The following is a 22034-nucleotide window of genomic DNA, read 5'->3' as shown; positions in this document are numbered from 1 at the left end:
AATTTTTCTATCTGCTGTTTCACTCCCCAAATGCCTACAAAAGCTAGGGCAGGGCCAAGCTGAAGCCTGAGGCCGGGAGCCTGGAACTCAAATGGAGTCTACTACATAGGTGGCGGGGACCCAGGTATCTGGGCCATCACCTGCTGCCTCCCAGGGTGTGTGTTACCAGAAAACTGGAATCAGAAGCAAAGTGGAGACTTGAACTCAGGAACTCTGGTATGGGATGCAGGTGTCCCAAGTGGCATTTTAACCACTATTCCAAATGTGCTCCTAAACTTATCTTTTTTTAAAAGATTTATTTATTCATTTTGAAAGAGTTACACAGAAGGGCCGGCACTGTGGCGCAGTGGGTTAAAGCCCCAGCCTGCAGTGACAGCATCCCATATGGGGGCGGTTCGAGTCCTGGCTGCTCCTCTTCCAATACAGCTCTCTGCTATGGCCTTGGAAAGCAGTAGAAAATGGCCCAAGTCCTTGGGCCCTTGTATCCATGTGGGAGACCTGGAAGAAGCTCCTGGCTTTAGAACAGCTCAGCTCTGGACCATTGTGGCCATTTGGGGAGTGAACCAGTGGATGGAAGACCTTTCTCTCTCTCTCTCTGCCTCTGTCTCTATAACTCCACCTTTTGAATAAATAAATAAACCTTAAAAAAGAAAACAAATAATTTCTTTTTGGTAAATGCCTAGTCATTTTCCCAATCACCCAAACCAGATACATGGGAGGGAATCTAGTTAAACAATACTTGTTCTTCCTGCATCAACCTGATCACCTTTGAAGTTACTTTTCTCCTTTTCCATTTCTCTGTCTTCACTGCCAATACCTTATTTTTAAAAAATATTTATTTATTTGAAAGTCAGAGTTAGAGAGAGGAGAGGCAGAGAGAGAGAGAGAGAGAGAGAAAGAGAGAGAGAGAGAGAGGTCTTCCATCCGATGGTTCACTCCCCAGATGGCTGCAATGGCTAGAGCTGCACCAATCTGAAGCCAGGAGCCAGGAGCTTCTTCCAGGTCTCCCATGTGGGTACAGGGGCCCAAGGACTTGGGCCATCTTCCACTGCTTTCCCAGGCCATAGCAGAGAGCTGAATCAGAAGTGGAGCAGCCGGATCTTGAACTGGTGCCCATATGAGATGCTGACACTTCACGCCAGGGTGTTAACCCGCTGCGCCACAGTGCCTGCCCCTACCAATACCTTATGTTTAAAATTAAAAAAAATTTTTACTTGATTCATACAAATTTCATGTACTTCATATATATATAGATTTAGGAACATAGTGAAACTTCCCACCCTACCCTTCCTTCCTCCCATGCGCCAACCCTTTTTTTTCCTCCCTCTTCCATTCCTACTCTTAATTTTTTTTTAAAAAAAGATTTATTTATTTATTTGAAAGTCAGAGTTACACAGAGAAGAGGCAGAGGCAGAAGCAGAGAGAAAGAGAGGTCTTCCATCTGCTGGTTCACTCCCCAGTTGTCTGAACTGCTGGAGCTGCACTAATCCGAAGCCAAGAGCAAGAAGCCAGAAGCTAGGAGCTTCATCCACATCTCTCATGTGGGTGCAGGGGCCCAAGGCTTTGGGCCATCTTCTACTGATTTCCCAGGCCATAGCAGAGAGCTAGATCAGAAGAGGAGCAGCCAAGACTCGAACCAGTGCCTATAAGGGATGCTAGCACTGCAGGCAGCTATGCCACAGCTCTGGGCCCTCCCACTCCTAGTTTTTACAAAGATCTATTTTCAGTTTATTTTATGATTGTAAAGTTAACCCTACATTAAGTAATAGAGTATGAAGAAAAAAAACCAAACTATTCCTCAATGGAAGAGATAAGAGCTATAAACAATCATCGAATCTCATAATGTCCATTTCACTCCAATACATTACATTTTAGAAATGCTTTTTTTTTTTTAAGAGTTTTATTTATTTATTTGAAAGAGTTGCAGAGAGAATGAGGGAGAGAGAGAGATCTTCTATCTGCTGGTTCACTCCCCACAAGGCCACAATGGCCAGGGCTGGGCTCGGCTGAAGCCAGGAACTTTGAGCTCCATCCTGGTCTCCCACATGGATGTTAAGGGCCCAAGCACTTGGACCATCTTCTGCTGCTTTCCCATGTGTATTAGCAGGGGCTGGATCAGTAGTGGACCAGTTGGAACTCGAATGGGCACTCCAATATGGGATGATTTGGTTGTATGCAACAGCTTAACCCACTATGCCGCAATGCAAGCTCCCCTGGCAATACATTAATTAAGCCCTATGTACTTTTAAAAAAATATGTATTTACATAAGTAGCAGAGAGAGAGAGAGAGAGAGATCTTCCACCTACTAGTTCACTCCCCAAATGCATGCAATGGCTGGGGCTGGTCCAAATGGTGTCCCATGTGGGTGGTGGGAACCCAATTACTTGAGCCATTACCTGTTGCCTCCTAGGGTGTTAAAGCATTAGTAGAAACCTGGAATGGAGATGGAGAAGCAGAGTCAGAACTAGAAGCCAGAAACCTTATGCCAAATACCCATTTCATATCTAATCTGTCTTTAGCAATTGTACCATATTATATTAATTGATTTATGTGTCTCTCCAGGAGACTGAGCTCCTGGAGTTGTGAAGTCCTGTTTTATTCCCTTTTGTATGTCTTTCTGCCAGAGAGGCACTATTAAATATAGTGATTAAAAGTATAGGTTCTAAGTTTGAATTCTGGTTTGTCATTTCTTGGATATGAGATCGAGCAGTTAATTACTTCATTATTTCTACATTTGTAAAGTGGAGATAATAGTAGTATGTTTTATTTGGGCTGTTAGGAGTATTAAATATGAAGTACTTGGAAAAGTATCTGAGTTTTAGTAAATGCCCACCATTATATAAGCATTATAGCATCTATCATAATGTCTCACATCTATCAGGAATTAATGTTTGAATCAGATAATAGAGGAGATCCCTGAATTGATCAAAATATTGAACTACATCTACAACTTTGAACCTCAGTTTCTGTCTTATGTCATGCAGCAGAGCCTGGTGAATTCTCGTTACACAGCAAATATGATGCTTATTCAAAAGAGCTAATACACTTTTAGGAACTGGCTTTTGAACTGTCTGGCACTAATGTATGCTATTGTATATATTCGTGGCTAATTAAATAGGGATGCCAGTTTTTAAGCTAGATTGCTTTTGGTTTGAATGGAAACTGCAACTCATTATTTCACAGTGGGATGGCAAGCTCAGCAGTATTGCTTTTATATTTAATTAGGCAATCATCCTGAAATGTGTCTGTATTTGCTGTGTCGGTCCACAGAAAGGATAACAGCTGAACAGACCTGTCGTGTAGATTTGACATGTGTTTGGTTTCGACACACAGCTAATGTACTCATATTTGTCAGCGTTCCCATTCTGAAAACTGAGTGGCCAGCTTTCTGGGCTACCTATCAAATCAAATCCTTGTTTTATTTTGGGTTAGTTAGGGCTTTCTTAGGATTGTAGAAAAAAACCAAAATGTTTTTTATGCTTTATAAAAAGTATAAAAGTCCATGGAAATCTCAGAAATCCTTTTATTCACTTTGTGGGATTTCATAATGATCTTTGTGCATACATGTTTCCATATTTGGATGAATGAGGAGATTTGGTTACTTGCTGACTATTTGCCATGCTATTTGTTGGTTGACAGTTTTTCCATGTACTGCAGAATTTTATTGTATCTATAAATCATAAAGTTTCATTTACTTCAATTTCATGAAATGAAGGGTGAGCAACAGGTACTATACTTTAAGAGTGGAAAAGAGGGAAGGATTAAGAGTTGATGTATTTTTATTGTCAGGCTGGCATCTATTCTTTAGAAAATCTGTTTAAATCAGAACTTTTATGCCTGTAGAATGAGTGTTTTGCATTATAGGATGGTAGAGTTATGATCTGTATACTTTTTAGTCTCCCTGTTGAAGGGTGGTGGGGAATAGTAGTAGTTTTTTATGGCTAATTCACAAGTAATTTTTCCACAGAAATTTAGTTGTGTTTCTGGGGGAAATATATCATACTGGGATGTGTTTATATTAGGAACTACCGGATTTGAATACTGAATATGTCACTAATTGTTGGTGTTTGGGCAAGTCATAATCCCTCATGTTCTTAATTGATTTCTCTTTACATTGGAGGTGATAATAACTATTTTGCAGATTAGAGATAACATGCATAAAACACTTGGTAGAATGCATGGCAAATAGTAAATGGTAGCTGCAGTTATGATTATCTTTAAAGATTTATTTTATTTATTTGAAAGAGTTACAGAGAGAGGTGGAGACAGAGAGAGAGAGAGAGAGAGAGAGAGAGAGAGGGAGGTCTTCCAACTGCTGGCTCACTCCCCAAATGGTTGCAATGGCCAGAGCTGAGCTGATCAGTAGCCAGGAGCTTCTTCTGGGTCTCCCACGTGGGTGCAGGGGCCAAGGACTTGGGCCATCCTCTACTGCTTTCCCAGGCACATCAGCAGGGAGCTGGAAAGCAAGTGGAGCATCCAGGACTCAGACTGGTGCCCATATGGGATTCTGGCATCGCAGGTGGTGGCTTTACCCACTGTACCACAATGCCAGCCCTGTCATTGTGCCTTCTTTGTGGAAAACAAATCAGCCCAAATATAGATGAAAATTAAACTTTGAAAAGACAAACCTCTGTAGAAAAGAAAGAAAAAGTTTTGAACTTCTAAGTCTATAAAAAGTGAACGTGAGAACACAGTTACTAAAAATTATTTTTGACCTTGTATGTCACATAATTTTGGCATTTCTGAATGGCTGTCAACACACTGTTTCCCAGTTTAAGAACAAAAGTGAGTAAGCTTTTCTGATACACAGTTTCTCAGCTGGGCACTATTGACATTTAGGGCAGGACAATTCTTTGTTCTGCAAGACTGTTCTGTGCATTATAGGACATTTAGCTTCTCTGGTCCTTGCCCACAAAAATACCAGTAGTGCCACCTGACACCTTTGCCATTGTAATGATAATAACTCCAACCTGTCAAGACATTTCCCTCTTGGGGTGGGGATTGTGATGAAGAGGATAAGCCACTGCTTGGGACACCCCCATTCCATATTGGAGTGCCAGTTTGAGTTTAGTCTACTCCACCTTGTGATCCAGCTTTCTATTAACCAGAGTTAGCAGATGATGGCGTAGTGCATGCCCTGCCGCCCCCCCCCCCTTTGAAAGATTTATTTATTTGAAAAGCAGAGTTACAGAGAGGTGGGGTGGGGGAAGAGATATACCTTCCATCCATTGGTTCACTTTCCAAATGGCCACAATGGCTAGAGCTAGTCCTATCCGAAGCCAGGAGCCAGGAGCTTCCTCTGGGTCTTCCCACGTGGGTGCAGGGGCCCAAGGACTTGGCCATCTTCTGCTTTCTCAGGCCACAGCAGAGAGCTGGATTGGAAGTGGAGCAGCCAGGACTTGAACCTGTGCCCATATGGGATGCCAGCACTGCAGGCAGTGGCTCTACCTGCTATGCCACAGTGCCAGTCCCACATGGACCCTTTAAAAAAGTCATTAAATATGTATTTCAGGCATAGTATAGTAGTTCTCAACTAGTGGTTTGTGAAAATTTAGGAAGGGAGTTTCATTTTATTTTTATTTTTTTAAAAGATTTATTTATTTGAAAAAGTTGCAGAGAGAGAAAGAAAAATTTTCCATCCACTATTTCACTGTCCAAGTGGCCACAATGGCTGGGGCTGGGCCAGGCTAAAGCCAGGATCTCAGAACTCAATCTGGGTCTCTCACATGAGTGGCAGGGACTTGGGCCATCTTCTTCTGCCTTCTCAGATGCATTAGCTGGAAGCTGGATTGAAAATAAAGGCGCTGGGACTCAAACTGGCACTCTGATATGGGACGCTGTCCCACAACTGGCAGCTGAAATCTCTAGGAGACATACTGTAAAAACCTATCTTAAAAGAGGCTGGTGCTGTGCTGTAATATGGTTCAACCTCTGCCTGTGTCACCGGCATCCCATATGGTCGCCAGGTTGAGTCCCTGTTGCTTCACTTCCTATCCAGCTCTCTGATAATGACTTGGGAAAGCAGTGGAATATGGCTCAAGTGCTTGGGCTCCTGACTTACTTGAGAGACCTGGAAGAAGCTTCTAGTTCCTGGCTTCAGATGAGCCCAGCTCCAGCCATTGTGGCCATTTGGGGAGTGAACCAGCAGATGGAAGACCCCTCTCTCTCTTTCCCTCTCTCTGTAATTCTGCCTTTCAAATAAATAAATTAATCTTTTAAAAATGTACCTTTAATAATAATTATGGACAGGTGTTTAACATAATGGGTTAAGATGCAGCTTGGGATACATGTGTCCTTTATCAGAGTGTCTGGGTTTCAGTCTCAGCTTTGCTTCCAATTGCAGGTTTCTGCTACCCTGCACCTTGGAAGGCAGCAGATGATGGCTCAAGTACTCAGGTCCCTCCCACCTGTGTGAGAAACATAGATTGTGTCCTGGGCTCCTGGCTTTGGCCTGGCCCAGCCCTAGATGTTGCAGTTAATTTAGGATGGAATATTTCTTTTTTTAAAAAATTTTTTAAAAGATTTATTTATTTATTTGAAAGGCAGAGTTCCAGAGAGGCAGAGGCAGAGAGAGAGAGAGAGAGAGAGAGAAGTCTTCCATCTGTTGGTTCAGTTCCCAGATGGCTGCAATGGCCAGAGCTGGGCCTATCTGAAGCCAGGAGCCAAGAGCTTCTTACAGGTCTCCCACGTGAGTGTGGGGGGCCCAAGGACTTGGGTTATCTTTTGCTTTCCCAGGCCTTAGTAGAGAGCTGGATCAGAAGTAGAGCAGGAGCTGGCACTGTGGTACAGTGGGTTAAAGCCCCAGCCTGCACTGCCAGCATCCCATATGGGTGCCGGTTCTAGTCCTGGCTGTTCCACTTCCAATCCAGCTCTCTGCTGTGGCCTGGGAAAGCAGCAGAAGATGCCCCAGGTCCTTGGGCCCCTGTACTCACGTGGGAGACCCAGAAGAAGCTCCTGGCTCCTGCTTTGGATTGGCCCAGCTCTGGCCGTTGCGGCCATTTGGGGAGTGAACCAGAAGAAGGAAGACCTCTTTTTCTCATCTTTTTCTCAGTCTCTACCTCTCTCTGTAACTCTGTTTTTCCAAAAAAAAAAAAAAAAAAAAAAAAAAAGTGGAGCATCCAGGACTCGAACTGGTGCCCATATGGGATGCTGGCACTGCAGGCAGTGGCTTTACCTGCTATGCCACAGCACTGGTCCCAGAAGATTTCTTTCTGTCATTTTCTTTCTCTCTTTAAAAAAAATGAAAACAAATAAAAGTTTAAAAAAGAAGATGGCAGTTGTTTCAAAAAATAATAACAGGAGTTGAAAATGCTTATTTTTTCTTAAAGATTTATTTATTTGTTTGAAAGTCAGAGTTACGTAAAGAGACAAGGAGAGGCAGAGAGGGAGCGAAGTCTTCTATCCGCTAGTTCACTCCCCAGTTGGCCACAACAGCAGGAGCTGCACCGATCCGAAGCCAGAAGCCAGGAGCTTCCTCTGGGTCTTCCCACGTGAGTGCAGGGGAATCTAAGGACTTGGGCCATCTTCCACTGCTTTCCCAGGCCATGGCGTAGAGCCGGATCGGAAATGGAGCAGCCAGGACTTGAACTGGCGCCCATATGGGATGCTGGCACTGCAGGCTGCGGTTTTACCTGCTACGGCCACAGCTTCATCCCCGAAAATGCTTATTGTTTACCAGGTACTATTCATTTAACCAATAGCCTATCATTATTATAAGGATGGATTGAGCTACTGTATATGGAATACTATAATGTAGTTACTATTTTATTCTATTTTACAGATGGGGAAATAAATTGTAGAGAGGTTAAATAAGATCCCAGGTTTTGCACAGTGGTTAAGATGCTGCTTGGAGTAACCACATCTCATAACAGAGTGTCTGGGTTTGAGTCCTGGCTCCACTCCCAATTCTAGTTTCCTGCTCACACACACAGTGGGAAGCAGTAGGAGATGTACTTGGGTCCCTGTCACCCATGTGAGCAACCCAGAGTAAGTTCCTGGCTTTGGTTGGACTCAGTCCTGGCTGCTGTGGGCATTTAGTGAACCAGCAGATTGGCGATCTCTCTTTGTTTCTACCTTTCAAATAAAAATAAATAAAAAGAAAAAATGAGTCTGGGTTCATATAACTATAGGTTATGGAGCAAGGACTTAAACCCAGATTGTCTGGCTCTACAGGCTATATCATTTATCACTATGGTATCCTGTAGTATCACTATGGTATCATTTATTATTATAAGGCTATATCTACAGGCTATATAATTTATCACTATGGTATCCTGCCTTTCTATAATGTATATTATTTGCGTGTTTTTAAAAATATTTATTTGAAAGGCAGATAGAGAAGGTGAGAGAGAGAAAGAGAATCTTCTCATCCACTGGTTCATTCCTGAAATGGCTGCAGTGGCCAGGGCTGGAGCCAGGAGCCAGGAACTCCATCCTGGTTTTCTGCATGGGTGGCAGGGGCCCAAATACTTGTGTTATCTTCTGCTGTTTTTCTAGGCACATTAGCAGGAAACTGGAATTGGAAGAAGTGGCTTAACCTGCTGTACCAGAATGCTGGCCCCGTTAGGTATTTTTAAAAATAAATTTTTATAACATGTAGAATGGTCATGCAACTTTTAAAAAAGATTTTTAAGATTTACTTATTTATTTGAAATGCAGAGTTAAGGTAAGGAGAGAGGTAGAGAGACAGAGGTTTTCCATTTGCTGGCTTATTCCCCAAATGGCCATGATGGAGGGGCTGGGCCATACTGAAGCCAGGAGCCTAGAAATCTATCCAAGTTTCCCTTATGGGTAGCAGGGGCCGAAGCACTTGGGTCATTTTCCAGTGCTTTCTAAGGTGCGTTAGTAGAGAGCTGGATTGGAAGTGGAGCAGCTGGGACTCAAATCAGTGCTCTTATGGGATTCTGGTATCTCTGGTGGCCTAACCTGTTATGCCACAATGCTGGCCCTTTGTAGTAACAATAAAAAAGTTCTTTAAGGGGCTGGTGCTGTGGCATGTTGAACTAAGCCTCCGCCTCTTGCGCCAGAATCCTATATGGGTGCCGGTTCAAGTTTTGGCTGCTCCTCTTCTGATCCAGCTCTTTGCCATGCCCTGGGAAAGTGGTGGAAGATGGCCCAAGTGCTTGGGCCTCTATACCTGTGTGGGAGGCCCAGAAGAAACTCCTCCTTGCTCCTGGCCTCACTGGCCTAGTTCTGGCCATTATGGCCATTTGGGGAGTGAACCAGAGGATGGAAGATCTTTCTCTCTGTCTTTCCCTCTTTCTCTGTAATTCTGCCTCTCAAACAAATAAATAAGATCTTTAAAAAAATTCTTTTAAATTTGATTTTGATAATATTAAAACTTGCTTTTCCCCCCATTCAACATTGTTTTTTTTTTTTTTTTTAAAGATTTATTTTATTTATTTGAAAGACGGAGTTACAGAGAGAGGTAGAGACACAGAGAGAGGTCTTCCATCCGATGGTTCACTCCCCAGATGGCCACAAAAGCTGGAGCTGTGCCGATCCGAAGCCAGGAGCCAGGAGCTTCTTCTGGGTCTCTCACTTGAGTGCAGGCACCCAAGGACCTGGGCCATCTTCCACTGCACTCCCAGGCCATAGCAGAGAGCTGGATTGGAAGTGGAGCAGCCAGGACTAGAACTGGCGCCCACATGGAATGCCGGCACTTCAGGCCAGGGCGTTAACCCTCTGCGCCACAGCACCGGCCCCAACATTGTTTTTGAAATACAATCACAGGGGCTGGCACTGTGGCTCAGGTAAACCTACTGCCTGCAGTGTTGGCATCCCATATGGGTGCCAGTTCAAGTCCTGGCTGCTCCACTTCCAGTCTAGCTCTCTGCTGTTGCCTGGGAAAGCAGTAGAGGATGACCCAAGACCTTGGGCCCCGAACCGGTGTGGGAGACCGGGAAGTAGCTCCTGGCTTCGGATCTGCACAGCTCCATCCGTTGAAGCCATCTGGGGAGTGAACCATCAGATGGAAGATCTCTCTCTTTCTTCCTCTGCTTCTCTAACTCTGCCTTTCAAACAATAAATAAATAAACATTTAAAAAAAGAAGTTCAACCACATTGATAGATATAATTCATTCTGGTAACTGCTGTATGGTTTGCTAAAATTTATCTCTTACTCCTACAGATGAAGTTTGGTTTCCTTTTTCTCCTTTATCACATGTTGGTTTAAATGGAATAAACTTGTTCAGGTCTGCTGTATTGTGTACTTTGGAGTTTGTCTAAGTATATACCCTTAATGTTTGAAGAATACTTTCTCTAGAAAAGAGCTGTGAGCTAAGATGTTATTTATTTTTCAAAATGAAAATATCAAAATTGTCAGTCTTTTCTGCTATTGTAAACTCTGTAATAGGCTCCTACCAAACCAGCTCAGTTACAGTTAGTGATTCCCTACCTCCTCCTACTTAGCTGAGAACATAAAACAAGACCTGTTGAGCTGCAGTAAGCAATTTTGTCTTCCTGTGCTTTAGTATAGAGAACGAAGTTCTGCCACCCCCAGGAAACCCTGAGGGCATTGAGGAGGTTAACATTTCATTTCGTTAAAAATTAAATATATCTCAAAAAAAAAAAAGAAAAAAAACAGTACATGGCAAACCTGTTAAATAGTTCAGTTAATTTAGAAGGCAACCATGTTTTATATAATTCAGTTTCACTTTTATATATTTTATTTCTCTAAAGTTAAGTTTCTTTTTTTCTGTCCAAATTACAATCAGCTTAGATTTCTGCTGAAACTCTTTGTTCTAACTTAACTTACCTCTGGCTAACTTAACGCCTTATATCTCTCACAGTGGAAAAACACTGAATTAAGAAATAACAAAATGGAAAAAACTTGAGCTTTTCTGCTGGATTGAACTTGATTCCGATTCTTCCTGCTGTGTGTGCTCAGGCAGGTTACTTAACCTTCCAAGTCTATGTTTTTGTTTTTATTTTTGACAGGCAGAGTTAGACAATGAGAAAGAGACAGAGAGAAAGGTCTTTCTTCCGTTGGTTCACCCTCCAAATGGCCACTGCAGCTGGCGTGCTGCCCCGATCTGAAGCCAGGAGCCAGGTGCTTCTCCTGGTCTCCCATGTGGGTGCAGGGCCCAAGCACTTGGGCCATCCTCCACTGCCTTCCTGGACCACAGCAGAGAGCTGGACAGGAAAAGGAGCAACTGGGACAGAACCAGTGCCCCAACTGGGACTAGAACCCCGGGGTGCTGGCGCTGTAGGCGGAGGATTAGCCTAGTGAGCTGCGGTGCCGGCCCACTTTTTCTGTTAAATGGTGATTATACCTACCTCGGTGCTATGTTTTGAGGATTAAATTGGAAAATGCATAACAATCAATGAGGAGCTTGGTTAAATTTCCAGACCTCTGTCCAAGAGATTCTGACTTAGTAGATTAAGGGTGAGAGCCAGAGCCATGTTTTGCAAGGTGATTTTGAAGCAGACATACTTTGAGAAATTCAGTACTCTTGGTTCCTTTTTTCCAAGTCTAGCTTTTCTAGATACCTCACAGCACTTAAACAGCACTTCTCCTTTCTGGGCCTTAGGTTTCTTCAGATATAAAATAAATGAATGAACTTGATGATTTCTACAGGCTATAAAATTCAAAATTTTTAGTCTTATAACCCTAAATTTTTGTTCTTGTGACCTTAAAATTTTGGTTTGTTAATCCCAATATCACTGTTATACATAGATTCAATAAAGGTACTTAAGTAATTTATTCTTTGGGAATATAATTTTTTCTGTGAAGATTCTGTAGAACTCAATGAAACAACAATAATTTATTCTAAAGATAAAAGGATGTCTTATGGAGCCTTAGCCAGGGAGGGTTAAGTTAGGCCTTAGGAATAAGGAACTAGAGGCCAGTAGGGAAATCTAGATGTTCTCTGTCTCTCTGTATCTTTTTTTTTTTTTTCTTTGAAAGTTGGCCTCAAACTCTTGACATTTTCTGTCTTTAAGACTGTGTGGTAAAATGGCATAGCCAGCAGCTCTTGAGTTTACATGGCTGCCATTATAGAAAGCAGCTACATTGAGGCTGGAGTATCTTATTTCCAATTCCAAATTTCTAAGAAAAGAACTGTCTGTGATTGGTTCATACTGGGTGGAGTGCTGACTTCTGACTATGGCTATGGAGGAGTTTGGAGGTAAGCAGGGTAGAAATTCACATTTATGAAAGCCTTTCACTATTTGAATAGTCCACAATGTTATATTTTGTGTAGAATTCTTGGAATAGATTTTCTTGGGAAAAAAAGTAGGAGTAGAGAAAGAGAGAGAGATGAGCTAAAATAATACATGGACTTGTATTTTTTTTCTCTTTAATTTGAAAGGCAGAGACAAGAGAGACAGAGATCTCCCATCTGCTGGTTCTCTCCCAAATGCTTGCAACAGCCATGGGTGGACCAGGCCAAAGCCAGGAGTTGGGAATTCAATCTAGGTTCCCTACATAGGTAGGACCCAACCACTTTAGCCATCACCCACTGCCTTCCAGCATGCACATTATTGGGAAACTGAAAGAGAGAATGAAGCCAGGACTCAAACCCAGGCCCTCCAATATGGGATGCACTCATCTCAAGCAGCAACTTAACCATTGTACAACTGCCCATCCAGGCTTGTCCTTTTTTTCTCAATTATACCAGAAGAGGTAGAACCTTCTATAGTTACTTCTACTGGACTGTGCTGTTTAATAAAAGGTGAATATTTAGATTGCTTTTAGATACAGTTTTCTTTTTTTAAAATTACATCATGTAATTTTGTAGTTTCTGTCATTCTTATATGTTTAGGCTTAATTTTTCAAGTTAAGAAAAAATTGTGTGAGACCATGAAGGGCACTGGTAGAAGTGCAGGCTTTTGTTTTTTGTTGTTATTATAATTCTAGTTTTACTTATAGAATTTATTATAGTCAAGTATCTACAAATTATTTGTGATATTTAAAATCTGATTTTTAATGCCCATTTAGAAATTTATTAAATACATAAGGAATATTACATTCATCATGGAATTTAGTTTTTTCAACTTTTTGAAAAGTTTATTTTAATTTTTAATTAGTTTTTATCAGATTTGTGGATACAATTTTTTAAAAAAATCTCATCTTTATTTATATTTATTATTTTTTTGACAGGCAGAGTTGACAGTGAGAGAGAGAGACAGAGAGAAAGGTCTTCCTTTTGCCGTTGGTTCACTCTCCAATGGCCGCCGCGGCCAGCGCACTGCGTCCGGTGCATCGCGCTGATCCAAAGCCAGGAGCCAGGTGCTTCCTACTGGTCTCCCATGCGGGTGCAGGGCCCAAGGACTTGGGCCATCCTCCACTGCACTCCTGGGCCACAGCAGAGAGCTGGCCTGGAAGAGGGGCAACCGGGACAGAATCCGGTGCCCCAACAGGGACTAGAACCCGGTGTGCTGGCGCCACAGGCGGAGGATTAGCCTATTGAGCCGCAGCGCTGGCCATCTTCTCATCTTTAAAAAGAATTCTCATTTTCTCAGAAGCCTTTATGTACAATATATATATATATTTTTTTTTTTTTAAACAAAATGACAATTTTGGTACTGGCACTGTGGCATAGCAGGTAAAGCCATCGGTTGTAGTGCTGATATCCCATATGGGTCCTGGTTCGAGTCCCGGCTGCTTCACTTCCAGTTCAGCTCTCTGATATGGCCTGAGAAAGCAGTAGAAGATGGCCCAAAGCCTTGGGCCCCCGCACCTGCGTGGGAGACCTAGAAGAAGCTCCTAGCTCCTGGCTTTGGATCGGCACAGCTCCAGCCGTTGCAGCCAATTGGGGAGTGAACCAACGGATGGAAGACCTCTTTCTTTCACTCTCTCCACCTCTGTCTCTCTTTAACTCTGCCTCTCAAATAAATAAATCTTTAAAAAATGACAATTAAAAAAGATATTATTTATATTCAGAGGGAGAAAGAAACAGAGATAGAGAGATCTTCCATTCAGCAGTTCACCTCCACAAATGGGTGCAACAGCTAGGGCTGGGCCAGGAGTCAGGAACTTCTTTTTTTTTTTTTTTTTTTTTTAATTTTTTTTATTTTTGACAGGCAGAGTGGACAGTGAGAGAGAGACAGAGAGAAAGGTCTTCCTTTTGCCGTTGGTTCACCCTCCAATGGCCGCCGCGGTAGGCGCGCTGCGGCCGGCGCACCACGCTGATCCGATGGCAGGATCCAGGTGCTTCTCCTGGTCTCCCATGGGGTGCAGGGCCCAAGGACTTGGGCCATCCTCCACTGCACTCCCTGGCCACAGCAGAGAGCTGGCCTGGAAGAGGGGCAATCTGGACAGGATCGGTGCCCCGACCGGGACTAGAACCCGGTGTGCCGGCACCGCAAGGTGGAGGATTAGCCTAGTGAGCCGCGGCGCCGGCCTGGAGTCAGGAACTTCTTTCAGGTCTCCCATGTGGGTGCAGGGGCCCAAGCACTTCGCCATCTTTTGCTTCTTTCCCAAATGCATTAGTAGGTATCTAGACTAGCTTCTGTCTTCTAGCTTTGGCCTGGCCCATCTCTAGCTATTGTGTCTTTGTGGGGGTGAACCAGCGGATAGAAAATCTCTGTTTCTTCTCTCTGTCTTAACTCTGCCTTTCAAATAAATCTTTAAAAAACTGTATCAGTGCTTTTTGAAGGTGAAAGCATAAAAGTTTTTTAGATCTAAAACTCAGGAGCTAAAATGTGAAAGGGAATATTTTTGTATCAAGACCTTATTGATTTGCATGTGTTTAGTGACTAGTGGTGTTAATTAAATGCTTTTTCATCTTTCGTTTAGTGTCAAACCAGAAGAGAAGCAAAATTCAACAAAAATTTATTATGTCTGGAGTTTCTTTTTAAAAGAAGAAAGAAAGTGATTATTGAGACTATGGATCGGAGCAAACGGAATTCAATTGCAGGATTTCCTCCACGCGTGGAACGTCTTGAAGAGTTTGAAGGAGGTGGAGGAGGGGATGGAAACATGACCCAGATGGGAAGAGTTTGGCCATCTTCATACCGAGCTCTTATAGGTGCGTTCTCCAGACTGACGCGTTTGGATGATTTTACCTGTGAAAAAATAGGATCTGGCTTCTTCTCTGAAGTTTTCAAGGTAAATGATACTTCAGCTTTTCTCATATTGTCTTGCTGATGGTCAGGTTCACTGCAAAGAATTGATAGTTTTGTTTAACTAGGACATAGGCTTTTCTTAATCAGGTTTTTGTGGATCTTGATCATGATTGTAAACTTTCAAACTGTTTAGTTTAACTATAAACTGATAATGCTAATCAAAAATTCAAATAATATAGGATCTCCTCTATCCCCCTCTGCCTCGGTGAGTGTTTATGTGTATGTATTTGTGTGCATGCCTCTGTGTGTGTGTGTTACAATAACAATCATTATTAATAGTTTGGTATGTTTACTAATGGACCTTCTGTGCTCATATATTATACACACATCTTATATACATATGTAAAAACTATATGGAAGGGGCTGGCGCTGTGGCTTACTTGGTTATTCTTCCGCTTGCGGCGCCGGCATCCCATATGGGTGCCGGGTTCTAGTCCCGGTTGCTCCTCTTCCAGTCCAGCTCTCTGCTGTGGCCTGGGAGGGCAGTGGAGGATGGCCCAGGTGCTTGGGCCTCTGCACCCACGTGGGTAGACCAGGAAGAAGCACCTGGCTCCTGGCTTTGGATCAGCATAGCGCTGGTCATAGTGGCCATTTGGGGAGTGAACCAACGGAAGGAAGGCATTTCTCTCTGTCTCTCTCTCTCACTGTCTATAACTTTGTCAAATAAAAAAAAAATCTATATGGAGACACATATAAGATACTTCAGAAACTTTATGGAAAATGGAATTAAAATATTTATTTTTGTGTAAAATTGTTAGGTTTAGGAGCCAATTCTGGTGTAGTGGGTAGTGCTGCCATCTGCAGTGTTGGCAACCCATATGGACACTGGTTTGAGTCCCAGCTGCTCCACTTCTGATCCAGCTCTCTGATACAGCCTGGGAAAGCAATAGAGGATGGCCCAGGTCCTTGGACCCCTGCACCCTCCTGGGAGATCTAGAAGAAGCTCCTGGCTCCTTGCTTCAGATCAGCCCAGCTCCAGCTGTTATGGCCATTTGGGGAGTGGATGGAGGACTTCTCTCTCTCTCTCTTCCTCTGTCTTTGCCTCTCTGTAACTCTGCCTTTCAAAAAAATAAATAAATCTTTAAAAAATTTAGGGGGCTGGCATTGTGGCATAGCAGGTTAAGCTGCTGCCTGTGATGCATTCTGTATGGCTGCAGGTTCAAGTCCTGGCTGCTCTACTTCTGATCCAGCTACCAGCTAATGCACATGGGAAAGCAGCAGATGATGGCCCAAGTACTTGGGTCTCTGCCACCCATGTAGGAGACCCAGATGGAGTTTCTGGATCCTGGCTTTGGCCTGGTCCAGCTCAAAGATCTCTTTCTTTCTTTGTCTCTATCTTTCCTTCTCTCTGTAACTTTAATAATAAATAATAATAATAAATAAATAAACTCTTTAAAAAAGAGTTTATTTATTTATTTGAAAGGCAGAATTATACAAAGAGAGAAGGAGAGGCAGAGAGAGAGGGGGAGAGAGAGAGAGGTCTTCCATCCGCTGGTTCACTCCTCAATTGGCCACAATGCCTAGGGCTGCACCAATCTGAAGCCAGGAGCCAGGAGCTTCTTCCTGGTCTCCCACATAGGTGCAGGGGCCCAAAGACTTGGGCCATCTTCCACTGCTTTCCCAGGCCATAGCAGGGAGCTGGATTGCAAGTGGCGCAGCCGGGACTCGAACTGATGCCCATATGGGATGCTGGCACTGGAGGTGGTAGCTCTACTATCTACGCCACAGTGCTGGCCCCAATGAATAAACTTTTAAAAACATTTTTTTAAAGGTAGACAGAGAACTGCCATCTGCTGATTCACTAATCAAATGTGTGCAGTGACCTAGCAGTTTAATCCAGGTTTCCTATGTGGGTGGCAGGGACCCAACTTCTTGGGTCATCACCTGTTGCCTCCCAGAATCTGCATTGTTGGGAAGTTGGAATTGAGGACTGGAGCTAGAAATTGTCTCTGATATGGGATACCTGCTCCTCAAAATGTTTTTGCACCAAAATAAACTTACTTATTTATTTTTTAAAATCTATTTGAGAGGCAAGACAGACACACACAGAGATAGACAAAGACAGAAAGAACTCCCATTTGGTGATTCACTCCCAAGATGTCCACAACACATCTGGAGCCTGAGCAAGAAGCCAAGAACTTAATTCAGATGTCCCACGTGAGTGGCAGGACTGAATTACTTGAGCCATCTAATGCTGCCCTCCAGGTTCTACATTTAGCAGTAAGTTGGTATCAGGAGCTGGAATTGGATATCAAACCCATGTACTTCAGTGTGGCACATGGGCATCTTAACCCTAGGCCAATTGCCCATTCCTTTTATCTTTTAATTGCATTTTCCACAAATGGTTTATAGTGTCCTCTTATATATGTATGTATATATACATACATGCAGAGAGATATGCTTTTTTTAAAAAATTTATCTATTTTACTTGGAAAGTCAGAGTTACATAGAGAGAGAAGGAGAGGCAGAGAGAGAGAGGTCTTTCATCCGCTGGTTCACTCCCCAAATGGCCACAATGGCCCAGAGCTGAGCTGATCCAAAATCAGGAGCTTCTTCTGGGTCCCCCACATGGGTGGAGGGGCCCAAGTGTTTGGGCCATCTTCTACTGTTTTCCCAGGCCATAGCAGAGAGCTGGATCAGAAGAGGAGCAGCGGGACTAGAAGCAGCACCCATATGGGATGTAGGCGTAGCAGGCAGAGAATTAACCTAGTGCACCACAGCGCCGGCCCCTAGTTATACTAATTAAAAAAATTTTTTTTTAGTGGTTACTCTTGAATTTGCAACATACAGATGGCCCCAATTTGTGTTGATTTAACTTACTATTTTTCTACTTTAGAATGGTATAAAGTTGTATGCATTCATTAGAAACTGTACTTTTGATAATCATCAATAATCTTTTCTGACAAAGGCAATCATTAAGGAATAGAAAGAAATCTTTTCTTTGTTTTTTCTTTCAAATTTATTTGAAAGGCAAAGTTACAGAGAGAGGGAGAAAGAGAGTTCTTCCATCTGCTGGTTTATTCCCCAAATGACCACAATTCTGGGTTTGGGCCAAGAGTCTGGAACTCCATCGAGGGCTCCCTCCTGGGTAGCAGGGGCCAAGTATTTGAGATATCTTCTGCTGCTTTCCCCAGGTGACTTTTCAGGGAGCTGGATCAGAAGTGAGTAGCCAGGACTCAAACCTGTGATCACATAGGATGCTGGCATTGCAGGTGACAGCTTGACCTGCTGTGCAACAGTGATGGCCCCAAAAGAACCTTCTAAAAGAGAGGTCTTTTCTTTTTTTTTTTTTTAATTTTTTATTTGACAGAGAGAGTTATAGACAGTGAGAGAGACAGAGAGAAAGGTCTTCCTTCCGTTGGTTCACTCCCCAAATTTTCACTACGGCTGGCGCTGCACCGATCCGAAGCCAGGAGTCAGGTGCTTCTTCCTGGTCTCCCATGTGGGTGCAGGGGCCCAAGCACCTGGGCCATCCTCCACTGCCCTCCCAGGCCACAGCAGAGAGCTGGACTGGAAGAGGAGCAACCGGGACTAGAACCCGGTGCCCATATGGGATAACGGCGCCGCAGGCGGAAGATTAACCAAGTGAGCCATGGTGCCAGCTCCAAGAGAGGTATTTTCCATGTCCCTTTTAGTAAATATGAAGTAAAAGGAGCATTGAAATAAGATGCTTCAAGTTAAACTTGCCTTCAAAACTACCTGTTCATATCCAATATCATATATCAATGCAGTGCCTCAAAGAGGGACAAAAGGTTGTTTTTTTTTATTTTAAAGTTTTTATTTAATGAATACAATTTTCATAGGTACAACTTTAGGAATATAGTGGTTTTTCCTCCCATACCTACCCTCCCACCCCATTCCTGTCCCATTACTTACTCCCTCTTCCATCCCATTCTTCATTAAGATTCATTTTTAATTAATTTTATATACAGAAGGCCAACTCTATACTAAGTAAAGATTTCAACAGTTTGTACACACATACACACACAATGTAAAAAGTACTGTTTGAGAACAAATTTTGCAGTTAATTCTCATAGTACAACTCATTAAGGACAGAGGTTCTACATGGGGATTAAGTGCACAGTGATTTCTGTTGTGAATTTAACAACTAACACTCTTATTATGACGTCAGTGATCACCTGAGGCTTTTGTCATGAGCTGCCAAGGCTATGAAAGCCCTTTGTTTTTTTTTTGTTTTTTTTTTTTTAAAGATTTATTTATTTGAAAGTCAGTTACACAGAGAGAGGAGAAGAAGAGAGAGAGAGAGAGAGAGGTGCCTTCCATCCGCTGGTTCATTTCCCAGTTGACTGAATGGCTGAAGCTGCACTGATCCGAAGCCAGGAGCCAGAAGCTTCTTCTAGGTCTCTCACACAGGTGCAGGGGCCCAAGGACTTGGGCCATCTTCTATTGCTTTCTCAGGCTATAGCAGAGAGCGGGGTTGGAAGTGGAGCAGCCGGGACCTGAACTAGCACCCATACGGAATGCCAACACTGCAGGTGGTAGCTTTACCTTATATGCCACAGCGCTACCCCAAGATCTCAATTCTTTGCAGATTAAGATTTTTAAAAGATTTATTTATTTGTTCATGTACATACTTGAAAGGCAGAGAGAAAGGGAGAGACACTCACAGAGAGAGATCTTCCATCCAAACGATCATAGTAACTTTGGATTGGCCATGCCAAAGCCAGAAGCTAGAACTCCATCTGGGTGTCTCATGTGGGTGGCAAGGATTCAAGTAGTTGAGCCACCATCTGCTGGCTCCCAGGTACATCAGCAGAGAGCTATATCAGAAGCAGAGTAGCCAAGACTTGTACTGACACTCAAATATGGAATAGGAGAGTCTTAAGCAGTGGCTCAACCTGTTGTGCCCTGATTAATCTTTTATTACAAGGAAAATCATTTTTGTTTTTTGAGACAGAGACATATAGAGGGAGAGGTCTTCCATACACTGATTCATTTTCCAAATGCCCACAGCAACCAGGGATGGACAAGGCCAAAGTCAGGAGCTCAAACTGCAATCTGGGTGTCCCATGTTGGGATGGTAGGAACCCAATCACTTAAGCTATCACTCCTGTCTCCCAAAGTCTTAACCAGCAGGAAGCTAGAATCGGGAGCTGGAGCTAGGAATAGAACTTAGGCACTCTTATATGATATATTGATGTCTTTTTTTTTTTTTTTTCTGAGAGAGGGAGAGAGAGAGAGAAAGAGAGAGAGAGAGAGAATCTTCCATCCTCTAGTTCACTCCCCAGATGTCTCAATGGCCAGGGCTGGGCCAGGCCAAAGCCAGGAGCTTTATCCAGGTCTCCCACATGAATAGCAGGGGCCCAAACATATGGGCCATTTTTGGCTGCTTTCTCCAGGACTATAGCAGGGAATTGGATTGGAAGTGGAGTAGATGGGACACAAACCAGTGCCCCTATGGGATTCTGGCATTGCAGGCAGCAGTGGCTTTACTTGCTGTGCCATAACATTGGCCCTGATACTACCATCTTAACTGTTAGATCATATGCCCACCCTTATCTCTCTTTATTTATTTATTTTTTAACAAAATAAAATGTATCATACACAATACTTTGGTCCTTCCTTTTTCAACTTGTTTTTGGGAGACTTTCCCATACAATACTTACACTTTTTTATAGACTTTTTTTTAACTTTTATAAACTTCATAAACTTTTTTCTTAACCTTTTTTATACTTGCAAAGTACCACATTATATGGGTATTTGATTATTTATCTAACCTGTTCTCCATGAGTATTTGTGCTGTTTCCAAACATATGCCATTATAAACAATGAATAATCTTATAAACATGCCACTCGGCATGCATGCAGGTGAATCAGGAGGATAAATCCCGAAGGCTGGGCTGCTAGCTAGATCGAAGGGAATACATACTTGTAATTTTGATAGCTATTTCCCAGTTATGACCTCCACAGAGGTTGGACTAATTTATTTTCCTATTAGCAATATGTAAGAATGTCTATTTTTCCAGAACCTGACCAACAGAATGGATGTTTGACACATGATGATTAAAATGATATACATTATATTTTGCATCACTATTTGGGAGATTGAACTTTTTTCGTGTACTTGACAGTTGTTTGTGTTTCCTGAAAACTTTCTGTGCATAATTGAGCTCAGCTTTCTATTGAATTGTTGGTCTTTTGAAAAAAATGTCTTTGTGTTTTCATCTACTTGAAAGGAAGAGCAACAGAGGCTGGCATTGTGGCACAGCAGGTTAAGCCATTGCTTGCCACACTGGCATCCCATATTGGAGTGTGAGTTAGAGTCCTGACTACTTCACTTCCTATCTAGCTTCCTGCTAATGTGCCTGGGAAGGCAGCAAAGGATGGCTCAACTATTTGGGTTCCTGCTACCCTTGTGGGAGACCCGAGAGAGTTCCTGGCTCTTAGCTTCAGTCTGGCCCAGACCTGGCTGTTGCCAAGTCTCTCTCTGTCATTCTGGTTTTCAAGTAAATAAATAAATCTTAAAAAATAAAGAAGACAGTGATAAAAAGAGGTAGAGACAGAGAGTTTCCATCTGTTGGTTCACTCTCCATGTGCTTGCAATAGCAAGGGCTGGGCCAGGCCAAAACCTGAAGTGACCTTGGAAATAGAACCCACCTGTGGCAGAGCAGTAGGATAGAGGAAGTCTGAATCTCCAAGTCTTCATGGAACACAGCTCCTGGTCCTGTAGTGCCTCCTCCAGAGATTTGTGAAGGAATATTTGTTGAACACTTTCTTTCTTTCTTTCTTTCTTTCTTTCTTTCTTTCTTTCTTTCTTTCTTTCTTTCTTTCTTTCTTTCTTTCTTTCTTTTTTTTTTTTTGACAGGCAGAGTGGACAGTGAGAGAGAGAGACAGAGAGAAAGGTCTTCCTTTTCCGTTGGTTTACCCCCCAATGGCCGCTGCAGCCGGCGCACTGCAGCCAGCGCACCGCGCCGATCCGAAGCCAGGAGCCAGGCACTTCTCC

The 22034-nt window shown here is 42.9% G+C and overlaps 1 protein-coding gene across 2 annotated transcripts in view; it reads left to right on the top strand.

The window, feature by feature from the left end:
• The window catches only part of TESK2 (testis associated actin remodelling kinase 2), a 158541-nt gene that overhangs the window by 18729 nt on the left and 117778 nt on the right, over positions 1-22034 (top strand). For both annotated transcript variants that reach the window (XM_062191185.1, XM_062191184.1), the window contains exon 2: positions 14742-15053. In XM_062191185.1, coding sequence (XP_062047169.1) covers positions 14832-15053 — 222 coding nt within the window. In that variant the 5' untranslated portion in view covers positions 14742-14831. The remainder of the gene's footprint in view (positions 1-14741; positions 15054-22034) is intronic.

The sequence above is a fragment of the Lepus europaeus genome, chromosome 5, assembly GCF_033115175.1.
Source record: "Lepus europaeus isolate LE1 chromosome 5, mLepTim1.pri, whole genome shotgun sequence".
Classification (NCBI taxonomy): Eukaryota; Metazoa; Chordata; class Mammalia; order Lagomorpha; family Leporidae; genus Lepus; species Lepus europaeus.
The sequence above is the reverse complement of the archived record's forward strand: the minus strand, read 5'-3'. Positions and strand labels throughout refer to the sequence as shown.